This window comes from Salvia miltiorrhiza, chromosome 8, assembly GCF_028751815.1.
Source record: "Salvia miltiorrhiza cultivar Shanhuang (shh) chromosome 8, IMPLAD_Smil_shh, whole genome shotgun sequence".
NCBI lineage: Eukaryota > Viridiplantae > Streptophyta > Magnoliopsida > Lamiales > Lamiaceae > Salvia > Salvia miltiorrhiza.
This window is the reverse complement of record NC_080394.1, coordinates 14,088,844-14,107,666: the sequence shown is the minus strand read 5'-3', so window position 1 is coordinate 14,107,666 and position 18,823 is coordinate 14,088,844. Positions and strand designations below refer to the sequence as shown.

Here is an 18,823-nt window from a genome sequence, read left to right as displayed (position 1 = left end):
CATATGTCGGAACATATAGAAAAATTTTGTTTTAAATTGCTCAAATATTTTCTTAAATCACGTTTTTTTCTTCGGCTTGTCGCTTAATAACCTTGCACATAGTAGTTCTACCAATTTTTTTGGCGGCGGGATTATAAGCGTTTTGCATAGTATGTTCAAAACTCATTTTGTCGACAAACATGAAAGGCAAATGCTCCATTGAAACAAAACGAGCCATGTAATCTTGAGCATTTTTTTGATCAAATTTCCATATATAATTGTTCATTACTACCTTGTTGACTACCTCGAAAAGCTTCGGGATGTAGTTGAGTTTGACTTGGAGTAATTCCATACTCGAAGGGATGGGCTTTCGTCATGTGCCTTGAGAGGGTGCCATAACTCCCTCCCGCTTTCCATTGGTAAGAAGCGGTGCAATAGTTACAATAGGCATTGTACCTCGGGGTATCATTTGGACCATCATTGGGATGTGGAGGAGTGGATTCTCTCCTAAAATGTAACTTTAAAATGTTAGAAGTAAGTGATTTAGCCTTACCTTTACCCTTACCTTTAGGGGGAGGCATTTCCTCCTCCACATTGTGTCGTGCTTGATCCCTCCGCCGCTTCCTCATCTTGCAAAGTACGAGCAAAGGCCGCATCCTCCTCCTCTTGAATTACTCGAGCATATCATTGACCTAACAAATCGGCAGCCTCCCGGCGTCCGCCATGTGCAACGGGGGCTAATCTCCTAGAGCCCGAGGATGATAAAGGAACTTGTTGAGAAAAATTAAGAGAAGTGGGAGAAGTGCTAGCAATATCTTCCTCGGGTGTAATAGGGGACTTGCCACGACCACCACGACTATAAGACATGATAACAATAAAACAAGTAGAGAACTATAGATAATAGAGGTTAGAGAACAATAAAGTAAAGCAAGTGAGTGTAGTGATAGTGTAATTGAAGTATATAGTATAGTAGATATTATTTAGTACTTAGTATTAGTACTAGTAGTAATAAAATGTCAAGCAAGAACAATAAAGTAAAACAAGTGTGTGTAGTGTTAGTGTAATTGAAATATATATTACTAGTATATAGTAATTAGTACTTAGTATTAGTACTAGTAGTAATAAAGTGTAAAGCAAGAACAATACAGTAAAGCAAGTGTGTGTAGTGCCAGTGTAATTGAAATATATATGTAAGCAAGAGAGCAATAAAGTAAAGCAATTAAGCAATAGAATAACAAGAGAATTATAGAGCAAGAACAATTTAACAACAAGAGCAAGAGCACATAAAGAATGGAGGAGAATTGGAAGGAAAAGAGAAGAGAGTGTAGAATTTAACACAATGGGATGGTTTTGAAGGTGGAAGAAGGGGTATTTATAGATAAAATTGGGTGGGGGAAAATTATAATTATAATTTTGAATTTGATGTTTGAATTTGAGAGAGAGGAGGGCCGGTCAAGGCTAGGTTGCGCCTAGCTAGGCCAGCCGCCTGCACCCCCCCCCCCCCACCCCAGCCCTGGCCCCTGCCTGCCCCCTGACGGTCTTGACTGCCGCGCCGGGTCAGGCGGTTCCGGGCCGAACCGGCGGGCCGCGGGCCTCCACCTCCTTGAACCGTAATCGGACCATCCTTCTTGGTGGGCCGGACTCTGAATCGGCCCGTGGTCAACGGTTCAGGCCCGGACCATTGACTTTCGAGCCGGTTCAGGGTCGGCCTGCTGGTCCCGGTTTAACCGTGGCATCACTAATCTCCGCATGTGTTTTCCGATCGTAGGCAGCTGCTAGCGATTCCTTTATTTCTTTGAGGTCTTTGAGCAGCTCGTCAATCAACGTTTCTGACTGCTCATCATATAGCTATTGACGTTTCTGACTGCTCATCATATAGCTTCTTCAAACACTCAATCCTCGCCACCACGCTGGAAATCACGCCCACCGATGTCATCTTAATTCTCCACTCAAATAAATTAACACCAAACCAACACTTGATTTATAAGTCAATATAAGTCAATATGGCACCTGCATTCAGGCATAATTAAATTTCATTTGTTTTTAGGTGTGAACGCACATAAATTTGTCAGAAAACTGTATAATTACAAAATGTTGACATGTACCAACACGTTGCCACTGTAGCTCTTGATTATATTCAAGAGTTTTAATGAGTAGTACACATTGGTAGGTAATATTGAATTTATTGTCGAACAAAATAATAAATCAAAGACGAGAAATATGAAAAGATTGATGTTAAACAGCCATATCGTGGCCAACAACAATTTATCTAAATAGAAAATAATTAATTTATTTAATTTATTTTTTAAAATAAAAATAAGATTTAATTATTTTATCGTATTCTCTACATTGTAGTTATTTTTTTGCAATTTTTTGGTAACTTTATAAATTATAAATTAAAAATATATGAAAAAAGTACAATGTAGAAAATATAATAAAATAACTGAAACCTATTTTTATTTTAAAAAATAAATTAAATAAATCAAGATTTATCTCTATTATACTAGTCACAGACATGAAAAAAGTAGTTGTAAAATGTCCAAACAATCAAATGGGAAAATTTGACATCAAGTGAAATAAATGAGGTTGTTGGAATCCCATCCCATAATTTAAGAACTCACAAGGAGTCAAGTGGGTAGTATTCATTGAAAGTTGTGATTGAGTTGGATTCGTAAAAAATGTCTTGTTCGGCGAGCGTGCAGAAGAATACGATACGCAAATTGGAATTGGATGAGACGAAGTTAAGTGAGAAAGAGAAAGAGGAAGTGAAGAAGATGGCGAGATTCGGCCCAATTTACGGCGTCGGGGTGGACACAGTCACCAGTAAAGCCAAGGATTCAGCTTGGGAGCACATCCTCCAAAAAAGTGGTAAAGAATGCGCGGACAGTTACAAAAGCTCCATCAAGAAAATCGAGGAGGATGCTATAGCGAGCTACGACGCTAGCATTGTGGATGAGCTGAAACAGGCACGCCAGGAGTTCCGAAACACCATGGTGAGGGATGGGTGTTTCTTCCTACAGCTGGCACTGCACATCCTTGGAGCTCGAAAGCTTCTCCATTACCCTGAGCAGCATCCTTTCTTCGGAGCCAATATGGAATCCACTACATCCTTCATACCCGCTATGTTCTTTCCAGGAAATCAAATTCCTTGCGTTGTGCTCCATGCCCTCATGGACCAACCTTTCTTCCGTGATGTGATGCAGCACGCAGCCGAATTGGAGCAGCCCACCCACGGCGATCTCGCCAAGCTGGTGTTATATCAGACGGTGGTAGAGCCTCACCGGAAGAAATCGCCACAAAAACCGCCTCACTCCGACATCCTGCAAGCCCTGCATAGCCTGCTCTTGGGATCCCGGCATAAAGATCCCTCCTACTCCGAGATGCGAGTGTTCCAGGATTTGGAAACCGGCAGTGACGACAGCGCCGTCAAATTTCCCAGCGCCGGAGAGCTGAAGAAATTAGGTATCAAGCTGGAGAAGGGTAAGAGAGGAGTGAGCAACATCCGTTTCAAGAATTGCGGATATTCCGCCTTTCTCTTCTTGCCTCCCTTCACCATAGACAAACACACCCAGGATCTGCTCACCAGCCTGGCCAGGCACGAACGCAGCAGCGAGAGCGACGGCGAGCTCATCGCCTATATTCGCTTCATGAGGGACCTTGTCCGCACCTACAAAGACTTCAAAATTCTTGAGAAAAAGGGAATCATTGTGTGCGACAACGCAAACACCAAATTGAAGTACACCACGGTCAAAATGCTTGACAGTCTCGTCAAGCAACATGATGGTAGATTCACCTTCAACTTCGGGCAGATCAGGCAAAGGATTACGGACTACGCCGGCCCGCCCTGGCGTCTCATTAGTTTCATTCTCGGTATTCTCACCTTCGTTCAGACCATCTTCACTGTCCTTTCCTTTTTCATTCATTCTCCTTGATTCTTCTTCTACTACTTCCACTTCCATCTACTACTTCCATTCCATATTAACTTTCGCCACAACTCTACCTAGCTTCACTTCTTATGTTTCTTATATTCATTACTAATGCAGATTTTCGTTTTTAAATATTACTATCACATTATTATGCCGCGCTTCTCATCAGTGTTTCAAATTATCATGCGCTAAAAAATATTATATTGTCCCGCCCTTTTGTGAGTCTCATTGTATTGCATTAGCCCGTTGAAATTCGACGGGAATTTATTATATATTATATAAATTTATGAAATTATTTTATGCCATTTTTGATTTATTAATTTTATTAAAAAAATATTGAATTAGATATTTTTAAAATAAAATATTGTAACATTTACGTGTTGAGTTATTATCAATTATGTGTTGCCTCCAATTACGTGTTGAGTTCGCCTCTAATTACGTGTTGAGTTACTATCAATCTAATGTCTTTGCAAAGCTCATCAGATGGATCAATATTTTCGAGAAGCATGACTATGCATCTTCTTTTCAATTTAATTTCATGACTCGTCAATCCTGGACACTTGATCGTGTTGAGATATTCAACCAAAAATACTTTTTCATCAAGGTTGGTAGACATTGGAGACATGCTGTAATCATTAATCGTAGCAACCATCTTATTGGTGAGGGCTAAGATAACTCTAGATCAGATGCATTATTCATTACGTTAAGGTACACACGTGTTTTCCACTATAGCTACAATAAGATTTATTGCATCTCGTATAAGAATATCTTTAGATGATGTCACATCAGATTCTCCATCACCAAGACTTTCACCGGCAGTATCTGTTAGGTCTGGAGGGTCTCGAATAGGTATATGGGGGGGAATACACCTATAGGCTATTTTTGAAAAAGAAACTTGAAACACAAACTGTTACAACCATTTAGTTAAAAGAGTTTTAGCAAGGTTTAAGTTGATGACTGATACTGAATACTCTTCAGTAAGGAGTTATCAATTAAGTCTGAAACTTAAACTGATACACGTAAAGCTTCAGTCAAGTTTGTTGAACAGACATGTGTTATGAATCTTACTGACTATCCGAAGATAAATCAGTTAGACTAATAACACACGCATCGGAAAACTTTTGTTTCGACAGATGTTAACGGTTTGTCTAATGATAAATTTATAATCATAAATAATACTCTCTCTGTTCCATTAGGCTTGTTGGTTATTAAAAAAAACTATAATTAATGTAGTAAAATTGTGTAAAGGTGTGAGACCATATTATTTGTAATGTAAAATCATTACCAAATATAAAAATAGGACAAGATCAATGGAACAACTCAAAAAAGAAAACATGACAAGATCAATGGGACGGAGGGAGTACATCGTATGCTACGACTTAGTATTAAATTTTACTAATCAAACCAATTCATAATTAAGAATAGTTTAGTAATTCAAATCCCATATATGGAATTTAGTTGATAATATCCAAATTCTTGAATATAGTGCATAGGTTCATTAATTCCCACTCAGTTAAGCATCCAAAACATGCAAAAACAACCTGGTAAAATGATCTGAAAATCAGTTGGTAAAAAGTAGTATCTTAGATTTCCATTAATTATGCAGAAAATAGCTAGTTAATTTCCCAGAATCCGTGTAGTACTGTTGTTTATTGTGTTGCTGAAGGTAATAATAATTCATTTGGAAGAGCGTTTATTTTGCATATGCATCCGAGCACAGTAGTGAAACAAACTGCCATCGTACAACCCTCTAATCGCCTCTTTAGACAACAAACCATCTCCATCTCTAGCTAGGAAGTAGAGGACACCCCACTCCACTTTACTTGCAATCCTGCAACAACAACAACATAAAATTATTGAAAAATAAAATGTCAAAGTGGCTAATTAACCCTTACCATCCAACGATGTCGAAGGAGTCTCTGTTGGCTTCGGTCATGTTCCACAACTCTCTTAACGTAAGCTTATCCGGAAATGCTCTACCGTGCTTGCTGAAGATGCTCTCAAAAGACGCGGGGGAGAATCTGAAAATCGAACTAGTTGTTTTATTGTGCTGCGGCCTGGGAATCGAAACATAAGCGCGCGCGTACCTTCCTTCTGAGTCGAAGGTTCCAGTATCGCTTCCATGCTTGGCCTTGTGGATATTAGATATGTATATAGGAAAAAATGGAGAAGGAAGCCATCCCTTTTCAAATAACAACACAACAAATCAATGTTGATGTTTTTATATGATGACTCTGAGAAGACATGATGAAATTACTTACTGGGAGGGTAGGATAACTCAATCCCATATTGAAGAAAATAGCCAATACAAGTGATACAACAGCATGGAACCCAATTCTCCTCAGTCCTGGAAAGGTTAAATAGCCTACTTCAGATGCAAAATCATCAGCTAGTTCTATAATTTTGCAAGAATGTGCAACATGTTTAACTCGAGCTTCATTCTTGGATGTCAAGTGCTGAAAGCAAACCAATGAATAAAAATTACCATCATAAGTTTCCCATGGATAAATGATACCGTTGTCGTCTAGATCAAAGAAAGCACAATGCTGCTGCAGGACACTCATGTCACGATGCATACGCCCAGGAGTTCCATCAGGGTGTTCCATATCAGCAGCAACCATTCCTCTTACCAAGTCTGAAAATAAAAAGACCATTAAATTTTCATTACTCACACATTTAAGTATTAACAAATTCAAGGAGATGTTTTCAATAGATAGCAACAAGAAAGTTCAAAGATGGCACTGCAAGCAAGATTTGAAATTTCCAACAATTGTAGCTCCAAATTAAAGTTATATCAACTGGTAATCAATAGTAGCACCTACTACTTGTACTTGATAATCGAGAATCCAATAATAAAAATAAACTTATTTTATATGCAGATTGAAGGAATTGGTGTAGTCGAAGAGAAAGAGGGAAAACAACTCACAGGGCTTCGGAATTGAAGTTTCGAGGTCTGTGCGCACCGGGCGCTCCATAGTCACCGGCGCAAGCGGCGCCACAGGCGACACGGCCGGATTTCTTTCCGCTTCAACTGCTGCCATCACTCCTCTCTAAACACCAGTTCCTATGCAAAGTGAGAAAGAAATTGAATGAGAGATTATGCTAAACAATCTCACAATTTATAGAGGAAGCGATGAAACGCTACGTACCCTGGAAGCATAAATGGCGTTGCAGAATGCAAGTCACGACGCGCAAGAGTTTCCTATTCTGCAGCAAAATAAGACTTTTGGACATTCTTTATTTAAATCTGCTGAATTTTTGTTGTTTGAGTGCGAAAGTTGAAGGATTTTCAAGAATTGAGAGTTTCGTAATGGAGAGAGTTTTGATTTCACATGCCATTGGTTACTAGTTTTTTGCATCATTGTAGCAAAAACTAGTATTCCAAGGATAAATTCTGCTCAAATTTGGTCGTTGGAGTGTGAAATTTGAAGATTTTTGATTGAGACTTGAGAGGGTTGATTTAATTTTTCTTTTCTTTTAAGTTTCGCTGGTTTCTTTCTCTCTTTGAAGCATTTGCGACTACAATAAGAGCTCCGACGTCCTTGAAATAAAAGCTAGCCCAGCTGCTAGCAACGTACATGCTGGAGAGCTGTCAAGAATCATAAGAGGCAAGCATCATTGCTAGCTTATATTAATCACATGGCATTAAAAACACAATACACCAAATATTGCATTAATTCATAACGTTAAGACTCAAAATCCACCATTTCTATATATGTTCGTCTTAGAAACAAAAGATGCGATACATATGTCACAGCCCACATTCATAACTATCATCGATCCTACATTATGCCAAGTTTGCATATATATCAACTTAACACAATGGATAATTAATACAACTATACAAGTGATGCAATGATATTGAACCCGATTTTTCATAAATTGAATGAAGTGGGTAGAAACCAAAACTCAATACCCATCCACATATGTTAAAATATTCATCTTCTTCATCGTCACTCGTCAGAATAGCCTACTCACTTCAGAGGGATCCTGTGATGCGACTCAAGCCAAGTATGACTTAAGATTCACCCTCTAATATGAAAAAAAATCATATATCGTTGCAAGATTTTAATTCAAACCAATTGCCACACTTGCAAAATGATTAAAAATAGCACTACAACAATTGGTACAATATTTTAAAATTGTCTCGTAATAATACAATTTTACTGACACAAATAGATGTGTCACAGAGTAAATACTCCCTCCGTCCCAATATTCAAGTCCCGTATTCCTTTTTGAGCCGTCCCATGTAACAAGTCCCCTTTCCTTTTTTGGCTAAAATTAGGAATGAATTAGTAACTTAATTAGCTATACTATAAAACACAAAAATTAACACTAAAACCTACCCACCCACCCGATCTCCACTCTCTCTCTCCTCTCTTCTCTCTGAAATGAATCGGTCCCCACTCCCCCCTCTCCTCTTCTTCTTTCACCGCCTCCAATCCCTCCATCTTCCACCGCTTCCAACACCTTCCACCGCCTCGCACCTCCGCGCCATCCTCTTGCACTGACTCCTCCACCATCCTCACGCCTCCGCCAGTGAAGAGGAAGGAGGAAGTGACGCCTCCACCATCCTCACGCCTCCGCCACCATCCTCCTGCGACGCCTCCACCTTCCTCCTGCTCCGCCTCCAATGCCTCCGCTGCCTCGCGCCTCCGTGGGCTCCAACGTCGCCTCTGCCGCTGCCCTCCGCCTTCTTCCACCGCCTGGCACCTCCGGCGCCTGGCACCTCCGGCGCCTCGCGCCTTCGCCACCATCTTCCTGCGCCGCCTCCACCATCCTCTTGCTCCGCTTCCAACGCCTCCGCCGCCTCTGCCCTCCGCCTCCGGCTCTCGCCCACCACCTCTTGCCGTCGGCCGCTGCAGAGAGGAAATTGAAAGATTTCCATTTTTTGTTGTTTCGCCCAAAACGATTATGGCTCGCCTCCACCCTTTCAATTATTTTTGTTGTTTTAATTTCAGAAATTGAAAGATTTCCATTTCTTGATTTCTCTGTGGTGGTGTTTTGGTGTTCCGGCTCAGAAATTGGAATTAAGGCCCAGTCCGGTGGTGCAGTTCAGAAATTGTGGTGGTGCGGTGGTCCGGTGGTGCACAGGCGGTGTATTAGGATACACCGAGCCTCAAACCCTTTAATTAAGTAACAGTAACTTTTTTAAATATACCATTTAACTCTTAATTTTAGTCTCCTAAATACCCGTGCCCAAAAGAAAGGGGACTTGATTAACGGGACGGAGGGAGTACTATATTATCTTCAATATATCAATTTATTTATCTATTCTACATATGGCTCACCAAGATGGGTCTTTTTCTCCACACACAATACAATTAATTCGTCATTGTTAACACTATCAAATTGTTCGTGACCATCATATCTTGTTTGGAGTTTGAAAAATCATAACTGAATTTTGAGCATAATCTCGTTTGGAGCTTGATAGACCGCTTATGATTTATGAACATTATCTCGTTTGGAATTTAAAAAATCATAACTGAATTATGAATATAATCACTTCTGAATCTTGAGATAACATCACCAACTGTAAAATTATATTAAATCATAATTTTGATTGTTAGTTTTCTAAAAAGCAAAATTCTAAGAACTTAATTAATAATAATTAAAAAATATATTAGTAGTTTGTAGTTTGAATTCCTTTAATAATTTTAATTAAAATTTTCATTATGAATTGTTGTGATAATAGTTATCTGTCTCAATACACATTCGAAGATTACAAACTAAATGATAATTTAAATAATAAAAGATTAATAAAATAAGAAAATTTTGTGTAAACATGTCGATAAATGTTTATGCATATCTAGAACGTGTATACTCGTATCCATCCAAAGCTGAATAATCGAACACATTTAAATTTATAAATATAATAATTGATTATATGTCTCAATATAATCAAACATTACAAAGTTATATGTCTTAATAATAAACAATATAAATAATGAAATATTTTTAAAAAATCAACATTTATAGGCATGTCAACTAATATTTGGACACATTTAAAATTTATGTATTTGTATATATCCAAACATAAAACTTATTAAAAAGTTGTTTTACTACTCATCTTTTACCAAACCCAAAAAAATTTATTAGACTCTCACGAGTTTATTAGCATCACAATAAATGTGTGTATATGTATAATACTATTTATTAACAATAATTATTTTTAGTTTCATGAATTTACTATATATTTAGTATTTCTATTACAATTAATTAATTAACATGCACAAATCATTTAATAGCATCACATCATAATTAGAATTTATGTAAATATTTTTAAACAATATATATATATATATATATAATTGATTTATGCTTTTGAAACGTCTTTATTAATGAATTGATTAATAAGTATTAATGTGATTAATTAGGATATGTCATTAAGAAAATATAAAATGGAGAATAATTGCAAAGAAAAGAAAAACTGAGAGATTTTAAATGATGAGATTTAAGAGTGAAACATAAAATATAATAATTTTCCTATCATTAGTATAATATTATTTGATTTTTCAATAAAAGAATTAGCATTATATAACGAGTTATAGATGTAAACTATTTTTTTTACCATATATAATATATTTATAGGGTAGATCAGTTAGATTATAAATTTGATCTAATTGCATGTATATTAGTGATGAACTTTCAACAAATTCTCATTTTGCACATAAACTTTAAAATTATTCAACTATTATTTTATTTTCTCATTTTGCAAATTTGCCTATTTTTCGGCCTGAAACAACATCGTTTCCATCCACTCTATACAATACGGCTTTAGTTATATTTTTCCACACGATCATATTTATGTTACGCAAATATATTCATGCCAAACAAATATATTTATGCCATGTAACTAAGATGAAAAATGGGCAAATATAAAAGAAAAAAAAATTGAGTAATTTTAATAAAGATTCTAAAGTTTATGTGCAAAATGAGAATTTGTTGAAAATTCAATAATTTATATGCAATTAACCTTATTAATTTATTTTAAAATATAAATAGTCAATTGTAACACATAATGAGTTCTCTATTAAACATGATGAACTCATTAAGAATAATAACAAATTCAAAGAAATGAAATTCATCATCAATAAAGTAATAATTACATCGTAGATTTTCACGATATAAAAATTGAAAATATTTTTTATTTTGTTTTTTTAAACAATTTTCATTTTATCCATTTACTATATTTTTTATATAAAAAAATAGAGACTAATATTGAATAAGCATTTGGACCTTAGGGATGTCAATCGGGCCAACCCACTCGGTTTCGGGCCAACCCATTCGGTTTCGGGTTATTTTCGGTTCGGGCTAGTCGGTTTTTTTATTTTTCGGGCTAAAATTTTTCGACCCTAACCCTAACCCACTCGGTTTCGGGCTAGCCCGTTCGGGCCCACAAATGTACGATTTTTTTATATGTATAAACTTTTTATATGGATAATCATATTATTGTAATAAAAATATGTTGTGTTTTTTAAATCAAAATATTTCGCCTTATTTTAGATAAAAAAAAAATTAGTGTTATTTTAATGTAAATTTACATAATATTTAAATTTAACTTTGTTTTCGATAAAAATTGTATATAGATATAACATTAATTACTATCTTTACTTTTATATCATAAATATTTATTATTAATCGTTAGAAAAAATCAAAACATATTATACAAGCATCAAAATGTTATTATCAAATTAAAAAGTAAAGTATTAAAGTTTAGAAATCAATTATTAAGAAAGTGTTCGATTAATCGGGCCAACCCACTCGGTTTTCGGGCCATCCCTATCGGGCTCGGACTATTTTCGGTTCGGATCATTCGGGCTAAAAATTTTCAGCCCTTACCCATTTTTTTATCGGTCTATTCGGATCGACCCGTCGATTTCGGGCTTTTTTGACATCCCTACATTTGGTTAAGAGACTAGGTTGATAAACCAAACTCCAATTAGAAGCTAACTCAAATCTAACCACGGTCAACTGGGGCTCTCTAGTCTCTACCCTTGAAACCCCACACAAATATCTCTCTTCACTCCTTTCTTTCCCAACCCTTTTTTTTCGGTGATTTGATTTGGTCAAATGGCATCTGAGGTGGCGGCTGCAATACCAGAACTCCCGGCCGAGGCGCCGCCCGCGGCGGAGAAGCAGCCACACAAGCTCGAGAGGAAGTGGACATTTTGGTTCGACAACCAATCCAAGCCCAAGCAGGGCGGCGCCGCCTGGGGCTCTTCTCTTCGCAAGGGATATACTTTCGACACCGTCGAAGAATTCTGGTGGTACGTAACGATTAAGAGCTCCAAATATCTGATTTGATGAACAAGTTTGTTGCTTTATTTGCTTCAATTTATTTTCTCCATTTTACCTAGATTCTAGAGGTTACTTCTATATTTGATGTTCTCCCTGTTGTACTCTGTGCTCGCCTGTTTGTACATCTCTTTCGTCTTGTTATTTGTTTATTTTCTAATTATGCGTTGGAAGTTGATTGCTTTTACTGTGGATTTTGGTTGTGACTGCGATTCTTGAGTTTTAGAGTTGCAAGTATTGGCTCTGAAAAGGAACTCAAATTGAAAGTTATATTTGCTTCTATGAAGCATAAGTTAAGATTTGACATTTGAGTGTGGAGGGTTTCCCGTGGTTTAATCTTTACTTGGATCTCCTTGTCATGGTTCTTATGATTTGGTACCTAAAATTTTGGTTCTTTCTTATTTTATTGATATTAAAAGCATAAATACATCAAATTATTACTAATCCTTCTCAAACTAGTCAAGTGACTTCTGCAAGGATGCATAATATAACATTCTCTCTTCACTTAGAGGAACTGTGTTCAACATCGGTATGAAGTCCTAAGATTTATTAGACTATATCGTAGTATTATGATGTAAATATAATTCTGAAATTCTGTTTGGAAAGGAGCACAAAAAATCCTTAGGAGTGTACCTTAACCAAGTTTAGCCAACCGTTGGATTTCTCAAGCTTTGTTTCATTCTCATTTAACTTGGTTAGGTTCCTGTGAAAGCGACAACATAAAACTAAGCTTTTTCTAGTACAACATTAGCTGTAATAAGATTGTGCCTAACCAGGGAATTTCATTATGGTGTAAAGTACCTATTATAATTGGAGTCTGTAGTATCCTCGTGTCATTTGCAAAAAGGGGGATCCATATTGACTTGTTATCACTTGCAAAGTAAAATGTTGATTTTTTTTCTTCTTTTTTTGCAGTTTATATGATCAGATATTTAGACCCAGCAAGTTCCCTGCAAATGCTGATTTTCACTTATTCAAAGCTGGAGTGGAGCCAAAATGGGAAGACCCCGAGTGTGCTAATGGGGGCAAGTGGACTGTGACTAGCAACAAAAAGTCTGATCTGGACAACATGTGGTTGCAAACTGTAAGAAATCCTTACCCTTCACTTCTGGTTACTGCGTCTGTTACAAGTAGACCTAACAATATGTCACAAACTGAGTGATTGATGAACTTGAAAATCTGAAGGACAAATTTATTTGGCTTGACATGCAAGGACAGAGAATGTACTATGTTGAAGATACTACAACATTTTGTCACTCTCACACCCAACCCTCTCAGAAAATGACTTACTCAATACAATTCATCGTGCCCAAGCCATAAATATTTTTACTAATGTATTCCCAAGTTTTCTTTAGAGGGCTGGGTGTATTTTGGCCCAAGCTGTTGCCTCGCAAAAAAAAGTTTGGATGTGTATTCCCTTGGGGAACCTTACAGAACATTAGTTGGTCCTGAATGTTTATAAGCTCAAAAGGCTATGATGTTGTAATCAATGATGGATGGTGTTTTGAATTTGACATTTGCTTCTGTGGTTTTGTTTGTTAGTTAATGGCTCTAATTGGAGAGCAGTTTGATGATGCCGATGAGATATGTGGAGTGGTTGCCAGTGTGCGCCAAAAACAAGATAAACTCTCATTATGGACCAAGACTGCAGCCAATGAAGCAGCTCAGGTATTTCCTTTAGATATCTAATCTTGTCCATCAGTCTGCGCTTTTACTCATACATTGGTTTTAGTCTTTTGGATAATAAAGAGAACAGAATTCATCATCATAGGATGAGCAAAATCTCATAATGTTATATTGACCATTTGTTGCATCATGTTAGCAATATTCTGTACTAGGGATAGTTTAGTATGATAGAAGAGACAAGTACTCAAAGGTGATAAGTTTGTGGAGAGCTTATGAAACTTCAAATGATAACCCTTTAATCCATTAAGAGACATGTAATAATCTGAAAGAGCAACCGCCAGCATATCAGTCAGTGCTTCAGGAAATTGCAACTCCATATAATCAATTTGGTTTAGCAGTCATTCACCCTTTATGTCCGTGTTGTTGGACATCAAGGATAATCTTCAACTTTTCTGGCTTACAATTAACAACTGTAACTGAATTATTATTATTAGAATTAGAATTGCTAGCAGAACTGTTGGAGTAGTAATGTATTCAGCCTTAACAATTTTACTAGCTGCAGGCCGTTTGGCATTTATTAATAAATCTTTTCATCTTTGCTATGCAGATGGGCATTGGACGGAAGTGGAAGGAGGTGATTGATATCACTGACAAGATCTCCTATGGCTTTCATGTACGTATTATCGCTCTTTCTATGTATTGTACACTTGGATACCTCCTTTTCTTAATGTTTTAGTATTTTGTGGGTGACTACAGGATGATTCGAGAAGAGAAAGTAGAGCGCCAAGAAGTCGATATCAAGTGTGAAGCAAGAGCCTATAATGTTGTCGAAGCATGCTTCTGATTGAGTTCCCAAACCTATCTTCTCTTCCGAGTGAATTACTGGTGTTTTGTCTCTCAGTCTATCTGTTATATTTTGAATTGATATATGCCTTATTGAATCATATTACCTGTGAAATCTCATTCTACATGTCTTGTCTTTTTATCAGAAGATTGTTGTAAAACTTTTTTCTATAAGTTTTGAATATTAGCAAAATGTAAGAGCTCATTCATCTAGTATCCAATCTAAACATGAAAGAGCAAACGAAATAGAGGTATTCAGAGATTGTATCTGGGCTGTTTATGAATACACACTACACATTTGGTATATGAAAGCGAATACATTGATTAATCGTAGGCAAGAAACATTCTTTCATCAAGCAAGAAAACCAAGCCACTCTCCATTTTTCTTGGCCAGTCGAATCAGCCCCTGCCGTTGCTTGTTGTCCGCTCCTATCGATTTGCAGAACTCCGTTATCACCTGAACACCGCAGCGTTGGTTTGTAAGTTGTGTGTGTAAATGTTTTCGAGTAAAAAGGAAATCTTGGGATTTTGTTACCTGTGAGTGAAGAGCAATGGCCTTGCCTCGAAGCTGGTTGAATCTCTTCTTTCCAATGATGTTTCTTGTGATGACGACGGCCGGAGCAAAGATGCCGCCCTTTCCACTCCCCATCATGGGCCGCGGCCTAACTGCCACCCTGAGTTGTGGCGGCGCGGCCACCTTGGCCTGCAGCATGGCGTGGTCGTCACAGGTGCCCCAGCTCCCAAGAAAAGCAGAAGCAGAAACTGAGGTAGCAGCCATTGATGAAGGATGAGCTAGTCCAGCCGAGTCCTAGTGCTGGAGGAGAAGCAAATCTTGGAGGTTTTTCAGAAGTTTGTGTTGGAGATTTTTCGTTACTTTTTTAATGATTTCTGTCTTATAAATATTTGAGGCTTTTTCGTGTGAACCTGCGGAGTTTGGTTCAGAAAATTTTGAGATGAGGAGGCGCGCTGAGAGCCACACAAATCTGGTGGGCTTGGATTTTCTTTTTTTATTTTTCTTTTTATTTCTCTTTTTCAGCTGAATTAGGATTTTCTGTACGGTTCCCGTTCCCCAGCCAACTGGGGATCTTTGTCTTCAATTTTACTGGTCGTTTCCGTTCAGTGGTCCCACCCAGTATGATTTATGAGATTATTCTGGACGTCAAAAGGTTAAATTTTATTTTTAAGGTGAAATCTCTAAATCCTTACACTACAAAACATTTATTTTCAAGAATGTTTTAAAAGATCCTTAAATTACAAAAATGGAGAAGAAGTAGGTGGCATGCAATCTAATGCTTTCCATGGAATTCTCTGTGGCCGACTTTGACTAGATACGTTCTGGTATGCCAAAAATGTTGGTTTAGTGGAATTAATTCGAATCAGAATAGTCAACCTTTGGTAGCTAGATTCGATCTTTCCAAAGAATTGTAAAGAAAATTCAAGCCGTATATCAGAAATTTTCTATTTTGCTAGCTGTTTCAAGATTTTAAACTTTTAAGTCTTTATATTCACCCCCTCATTACAAGGATTAATAGTTAATGCTATCTGTATTTCCTTAAATCTAGAAAAATGCGATTTTGACAAAAACATGGAAATCCAATTCTTAGAAGAATCCTGTAATTAAGATGATTTATTTGATAGAGGTAGCAAAGCAAATTTGAGATTGAAATGTAAAAAATTATTCCAGCTTCATATAGGTCGTAACCGGAGAGAAGTTGGGCATTCTTAGCCATTTCCTACGAAAACGGGTGAAGCCATGGATCTTGATTCTCCAACGAATTCGCTTCATTTTATTACCCAACTCCTCATTCCTTTCAAGAATCTTCCTTTTCGAAGCCCTTATCCATTTCCGTGCATTCGTACACCCTGCATCATGCAACAGTATTCTTCATCTTCCTTCACCAAACAAAATGCTCAAACTACATTAACCGTTGTAGTTAGTACCTGTCTTATGTCGGCTCTTCTTTTTCATCACTTGAGCATCTTCTTCCATTTCCACATCATGCAGCGGCTGCAACACAAACACAATTCACTTGACTTATATATAACCTCCATCGGAAAACAAAAATTGAACCTTGTTTTCAGTTACCTCAACTAGCTTATCGAGCCGCATTCTCATTCGTCTTTGTATGAAGCCTCTAGTGCTCTGTTATGCCTTACTTAATTAGCTTCAAAATGTCATAAACAATATTAGTACTATTTTTGGTACGTTCTTTACCTTGACATGGTACTTGACAAAAGTATACAAGTTGAGTAGGTTCCATACTGTCTTGTCCAGCTTCTTGCCTTGTACATGGCGCGATGTGATGTCTGAAAATGCAGTTGTTGGCTTTCTTGCTTTGAAATAGGTGTGTAGATAAGAATGTTAGAGGAATTATTACCGAAAGAGAGGAATCCGCCATTGGTGCTGAGATCTTCAATCGGCTCTCCTCTCAACTCTGCAGGCGGAATAGGCGACCATATGCAATGAGGGGCCTTTCCGAATGCTTCTGAGCTCCCCACATCCATGAGTTCCTGTGCCATGTTTTGAGGTGCGTGTCAAGCTCAGGACTCGTGCTCATTTCCTTCCTATCTCGAAGAAATACCTGAAAGAAGGCCGTTGCTATGATAACGTCCTCTTTTTCCTTGAAGCGCATTGGAAATACTGCACTCATCTTTGCTGGCTATCAAGGTGTTAAGTCACATTACATGAGGCCACTGAAATGTTTTGATAAATAATTAGTGGAATAAAAACTTGCCTGTTTGATGACGAAGAATGGTTCCCTTGGATGATATATGAGTTTGATTGGCTTATAAATCGCATGAGCAATATCTTCTTGAGAATTAACATTCCTTAAGATTTCCTTCAGCTGAGAGCTCACTAGCACTGCTTGCACTGAGGCTATGTCTGAAATCATCTTTGTCGAGGCTGCGGATTATGTATGAAAACAAACTAATAAATCTGTCCAAGAATCTGCACAAACTTTTCTAAACTAACCTTTATCCCGTGGAATTCTTGAAATGTTGAGCTTCAGAGTGAGTTGATAGCCCTCGTTGGGAGGCACGAGCGCCTCCATAACCTCGGGGAAAATCCCATTAACCATCTGGAGCGTGTGATGAGGAAGCTGTGATGAGATTGGGAGGCCTTGAGATAGAAGAGGTGTTGACACTGATAAATAGGTGTAAACTGGATCTGACACTGAATGCTGTTGAGAAATTCAATCTAACAGTTAGAGAAAAACTATGTTTTCAATTAATGTTCAATATTGTAGGATTAAAGATTTATATTCAGTCCAAATTAACTCATCTTTGGACTTATGAATCAATACCTTAATGTGGTAGTGTATGGAGCCAAATTCGTGCACGTGGTGGTCTACCTCGAGAGGTTTTTCTGCTCTGTGATTGAGATTACATAATATTCCTTTTGTTAGTTAACCTTGACAATGAAATGTGGCTTAGAAATTTACACATTGTATGAGGAAATGGTGGTCTATTAGAATATACACATTTCCTTGTCTGCCAAAGAGATGGTGGCTCATTACAAGAAATTCTAGTTGTAATGATTATGTATGCAACTGTGCACCACTAAGAGTTTGAATTGGAAACCGCACATGAATATTTGAATTCAACTTTTAATGAAGCATAGTTTGTAGATACCTGTGTATCCTGAGAAGGATTTCCTTCAATGCTGGTGATGCCCTCTCAAAGCATGCCATTTCTTCTTGTTGTTTGAGTGAGGGAAAATGGCACCTTATTTGTTGGTGAGAAGGGAAAATTGTTGTTGAGTAGAATCCAAGAGTGTGATGTGCAAGTGCAATCATGGTTACCAACATTTCAAGCAATATAAATATGTACCTACCACACTGCAATGGAACACAGACACCTTATTTGTTGGTGAGAAGGGAAAATGTAACAATTAATAATTATAAAATAATGATAAATAATAATAATAATAAATTTAACAATTATTAATTAATAATAATATTATTAATATTATTGTGAGATTACTCAAAAATAAATATTTATTTATTTTAAATTAAATAATAATAATAATATTATTATTATTATTAAATAATAATTGTAAAAATAAAATCATTATTATTAATAATATTATATAATAAAATGTACTAGTAACAAATAATAATAATAATAATAATAATAATAATAATAATAAT

The 18,823-nt window shown here is 37.0% G+C and overlaps 4 protein-coding genes across 7 annotated transcripts; 1 reads left to right on the top strand and 3 right to left on the bottom strand.

The window, feature by feature from the left end:
• Positions 1-5,255: 5,255 nt before the first annotated feature.
• On the bottom strand, positions 5,256-7,309 carry LOC131001233 (peroxygenase-like). Of its 3 annotated transcripts, XM_057927560.1 has the most exons (7): positions 7,055-7,308; positions 6,832-6,969; positions 6,391-6,540; positions 6,167-6,252; positions 5,993-6,087; positions 5,801-5,926; positions 5,256-5,736 (listed from the first exon to the last, which is right to left on the bottom strand). In XM_057927560.1, exons 2-7 carry the CDS (start codon positions 6,944-6,946, stop codon positions 5,583-5,585), a joined length of 726 nt encoding a protein of 241 aa, XP_057783543.1. In that variant the 5' UTR covers positions 6,947-6,969; positions 7,055-7,308; the 3' UTR covers positions 5,256-5,582. The 3 variants fall into 3 exon arrangements, with proteins under 3 accessions (XP_057783543.1, XP_057783541.1, XP_057783542.1); XM_057927558.1 differs by having other exon boundaries at positions 5,257-5,736; positions 5,801-6,087; positions 7,055-7,309; XM_057927559.1 differs by lacking the exon at positions 7,055-7,308 and having other exon boundaries at positions 5,257-5,736; positions 5,801-6,087; positions 6,832-7,013.
• A 4,535-nt stretch (positions 7,310-11,844) lies between these two features.
• On the top strand, positions 11,845-14,885 carry LOC131001231 (eukaryotic translation initiation factor). 2 transcript variants are annotated; one of them, XM_057927556.1, is made up of 5 exons: positions 11,845-12,175; positions 13,119-13,287; positions 13,746-13,871; positions 14,437-14,502; positions 14,586-14,885. In XM_057927556.1, the coding sequence occupies exons 1-5, from the start codon at positions 11,979-11,981 to the stop codon at positions 14,634-14,636; spliced, it is 609 nt and encodes a 202-aa protein (XP_057783539.1). In that variant the 5' UTR covers positions 11,845-11,978; the 3' UTR covers positions 14,637-14,885. The 2 variants fall into 2 exon arrangements, with proteins under 2 accessions (XP_057783539.1, XP_057783538.1); XM_057927555.1 differs by having other exon boundaries at positions 11,846-12,175; positions 14,437-14,885.
• Positions 14,823-15,780, bottom strand: LOC131001232 (protein PROTON GRADIENT REGULATION 5, chloroplastic). The gene is made up of 2 exons (XM_057927557.1): positions 15,208-15,780; positions 14,823-15,129 (listed from the first exon to the last, which is right to left on the bottom strand). Exons 1-2 carry the CDS (start codon positions 15,448-15,450, stop codon positions 15,025-15,027), a joined length of 348 nt encoding a protein of 115 aa, XP_057783540.1. The 5' UTR covers positions 15,451-15,780; the 3' UTR covers positions 14,823-15,024.
• A 464-nt stretch (positions 15,781-16,244) lies between these two features.
• LOC131001230 (actin-related protein 2/3 complex subunit 2B) lies at positions 16,245-18,444 on the bottom strand. Its single transcript, XM_057927554.1, has 10 exons — positions 18,306-18,444; positions 17,978-18,044; positions 17,647-17,854; positions 17,404-17,577; positions 17,255-17,328; positions 17,051-17,183; positions 16,888-16,979; positions 16,759-16,815; positions 16,614-16,680; positions 16,245-16,535 (listed from the first exon to the last, which is right to left on the bottom strand). The coding sequence occupies exons 1-10, from the start codon at positions 18,362-18,364 to the stop codon at positions 16,348-16,350; spliced, it is 1,119 nt and encodes a 372-aa protein (XP_057783537.1). The 5' UTR covers positions 18,365-18,444; the 3' UTR covers positions 16,245-16,347.
• Between the last annotated feature and the right edge of the window lie 379 nt (positions 18,445-18,823).

Excerpts from the sequence above, each read along its gene's own strand:
- LOC131001230 (XM_057927554.1), bottom strand. The coding sequence starts at position 18,364 with ATGGCATGCTTTGAGAGGGCATCACCAGCATTGAAGGAAATCCTTCTC. Across the intron at positions 17,184-17,254 it reads TAGCAACGGCCTTCTTTCAG|GAACTCATGGATGTGGGGAG; the intron begins GTATTTCTTCGA and ends AACATGGCACAG. Across the intron at positions 16,536-16,613 it reads GAAGAGCCGACATAAGACAG|GGTGTACGAATGCACGGAAA; the intron begins GTACTAACTACA and ends TGCATGATGCAG.
- LOC131001231 (XM_057927555.1), top strand. The coding sequence starts at position 11,979 with ATGGCATCTGAGGTGGCGGCTGCAATACCAGAACTCCCGGCCGAGGCG. Across the intron at positions 12,176-13,118 it reads ACCGTCGAAGAATTCTGGTG|TTTATATGATCAGATATTTA; the intron begins GTACGTAACGAT and ends CTTTTTTTGCAG. Across the intron at positions 13,872-14,436 it reads CAGCCAATGAAGCAGCTCAG|ATGGGCATTGGACGGAAGTG; the intron begins GTATTTCCTTTA and ends TTTGCTATGCAG.
- LOC131001233 (XM_057927558.1), bottom strand. The coding sequence starts at position 6,946 with ATGGCAGCAGTTGAAGCGGAAAGAAATCCGGCCGTGTCGCCTGTGGCG. Across the intron at positions 6,541-6,831 it reads AACTTCAATTCCGAAGCCCT|ACTTGGTAAGAGGAATGGTT; the intron begins GTGAGTTGTTTT and ends TTTTATTTTCAG. Across the intron at positions 6,088-6,166 it reads TGAGTTATCCTACCCTCCCA|GGATGGCTTCCTTCTCCATT; the intron begins GTAAGTAATTTC and ends TTATTTGAAAAG.
- LOC131001232 (XM_057927557.1), bottom strand. The coding sequence starts at position 15,450 with ATGGCTGCTACCTCAGTTTCTGCTTCTGCTTTTCTTGGGAGCTGGGGC. Across the intron at positions 15,130-15,207 it reads CCATTGCTCTTCACTCACAG|GTGATAACGGAGTTCTGCAA; the intron begins GTAACAAAATCC and ends TGCGGTGTTCAG.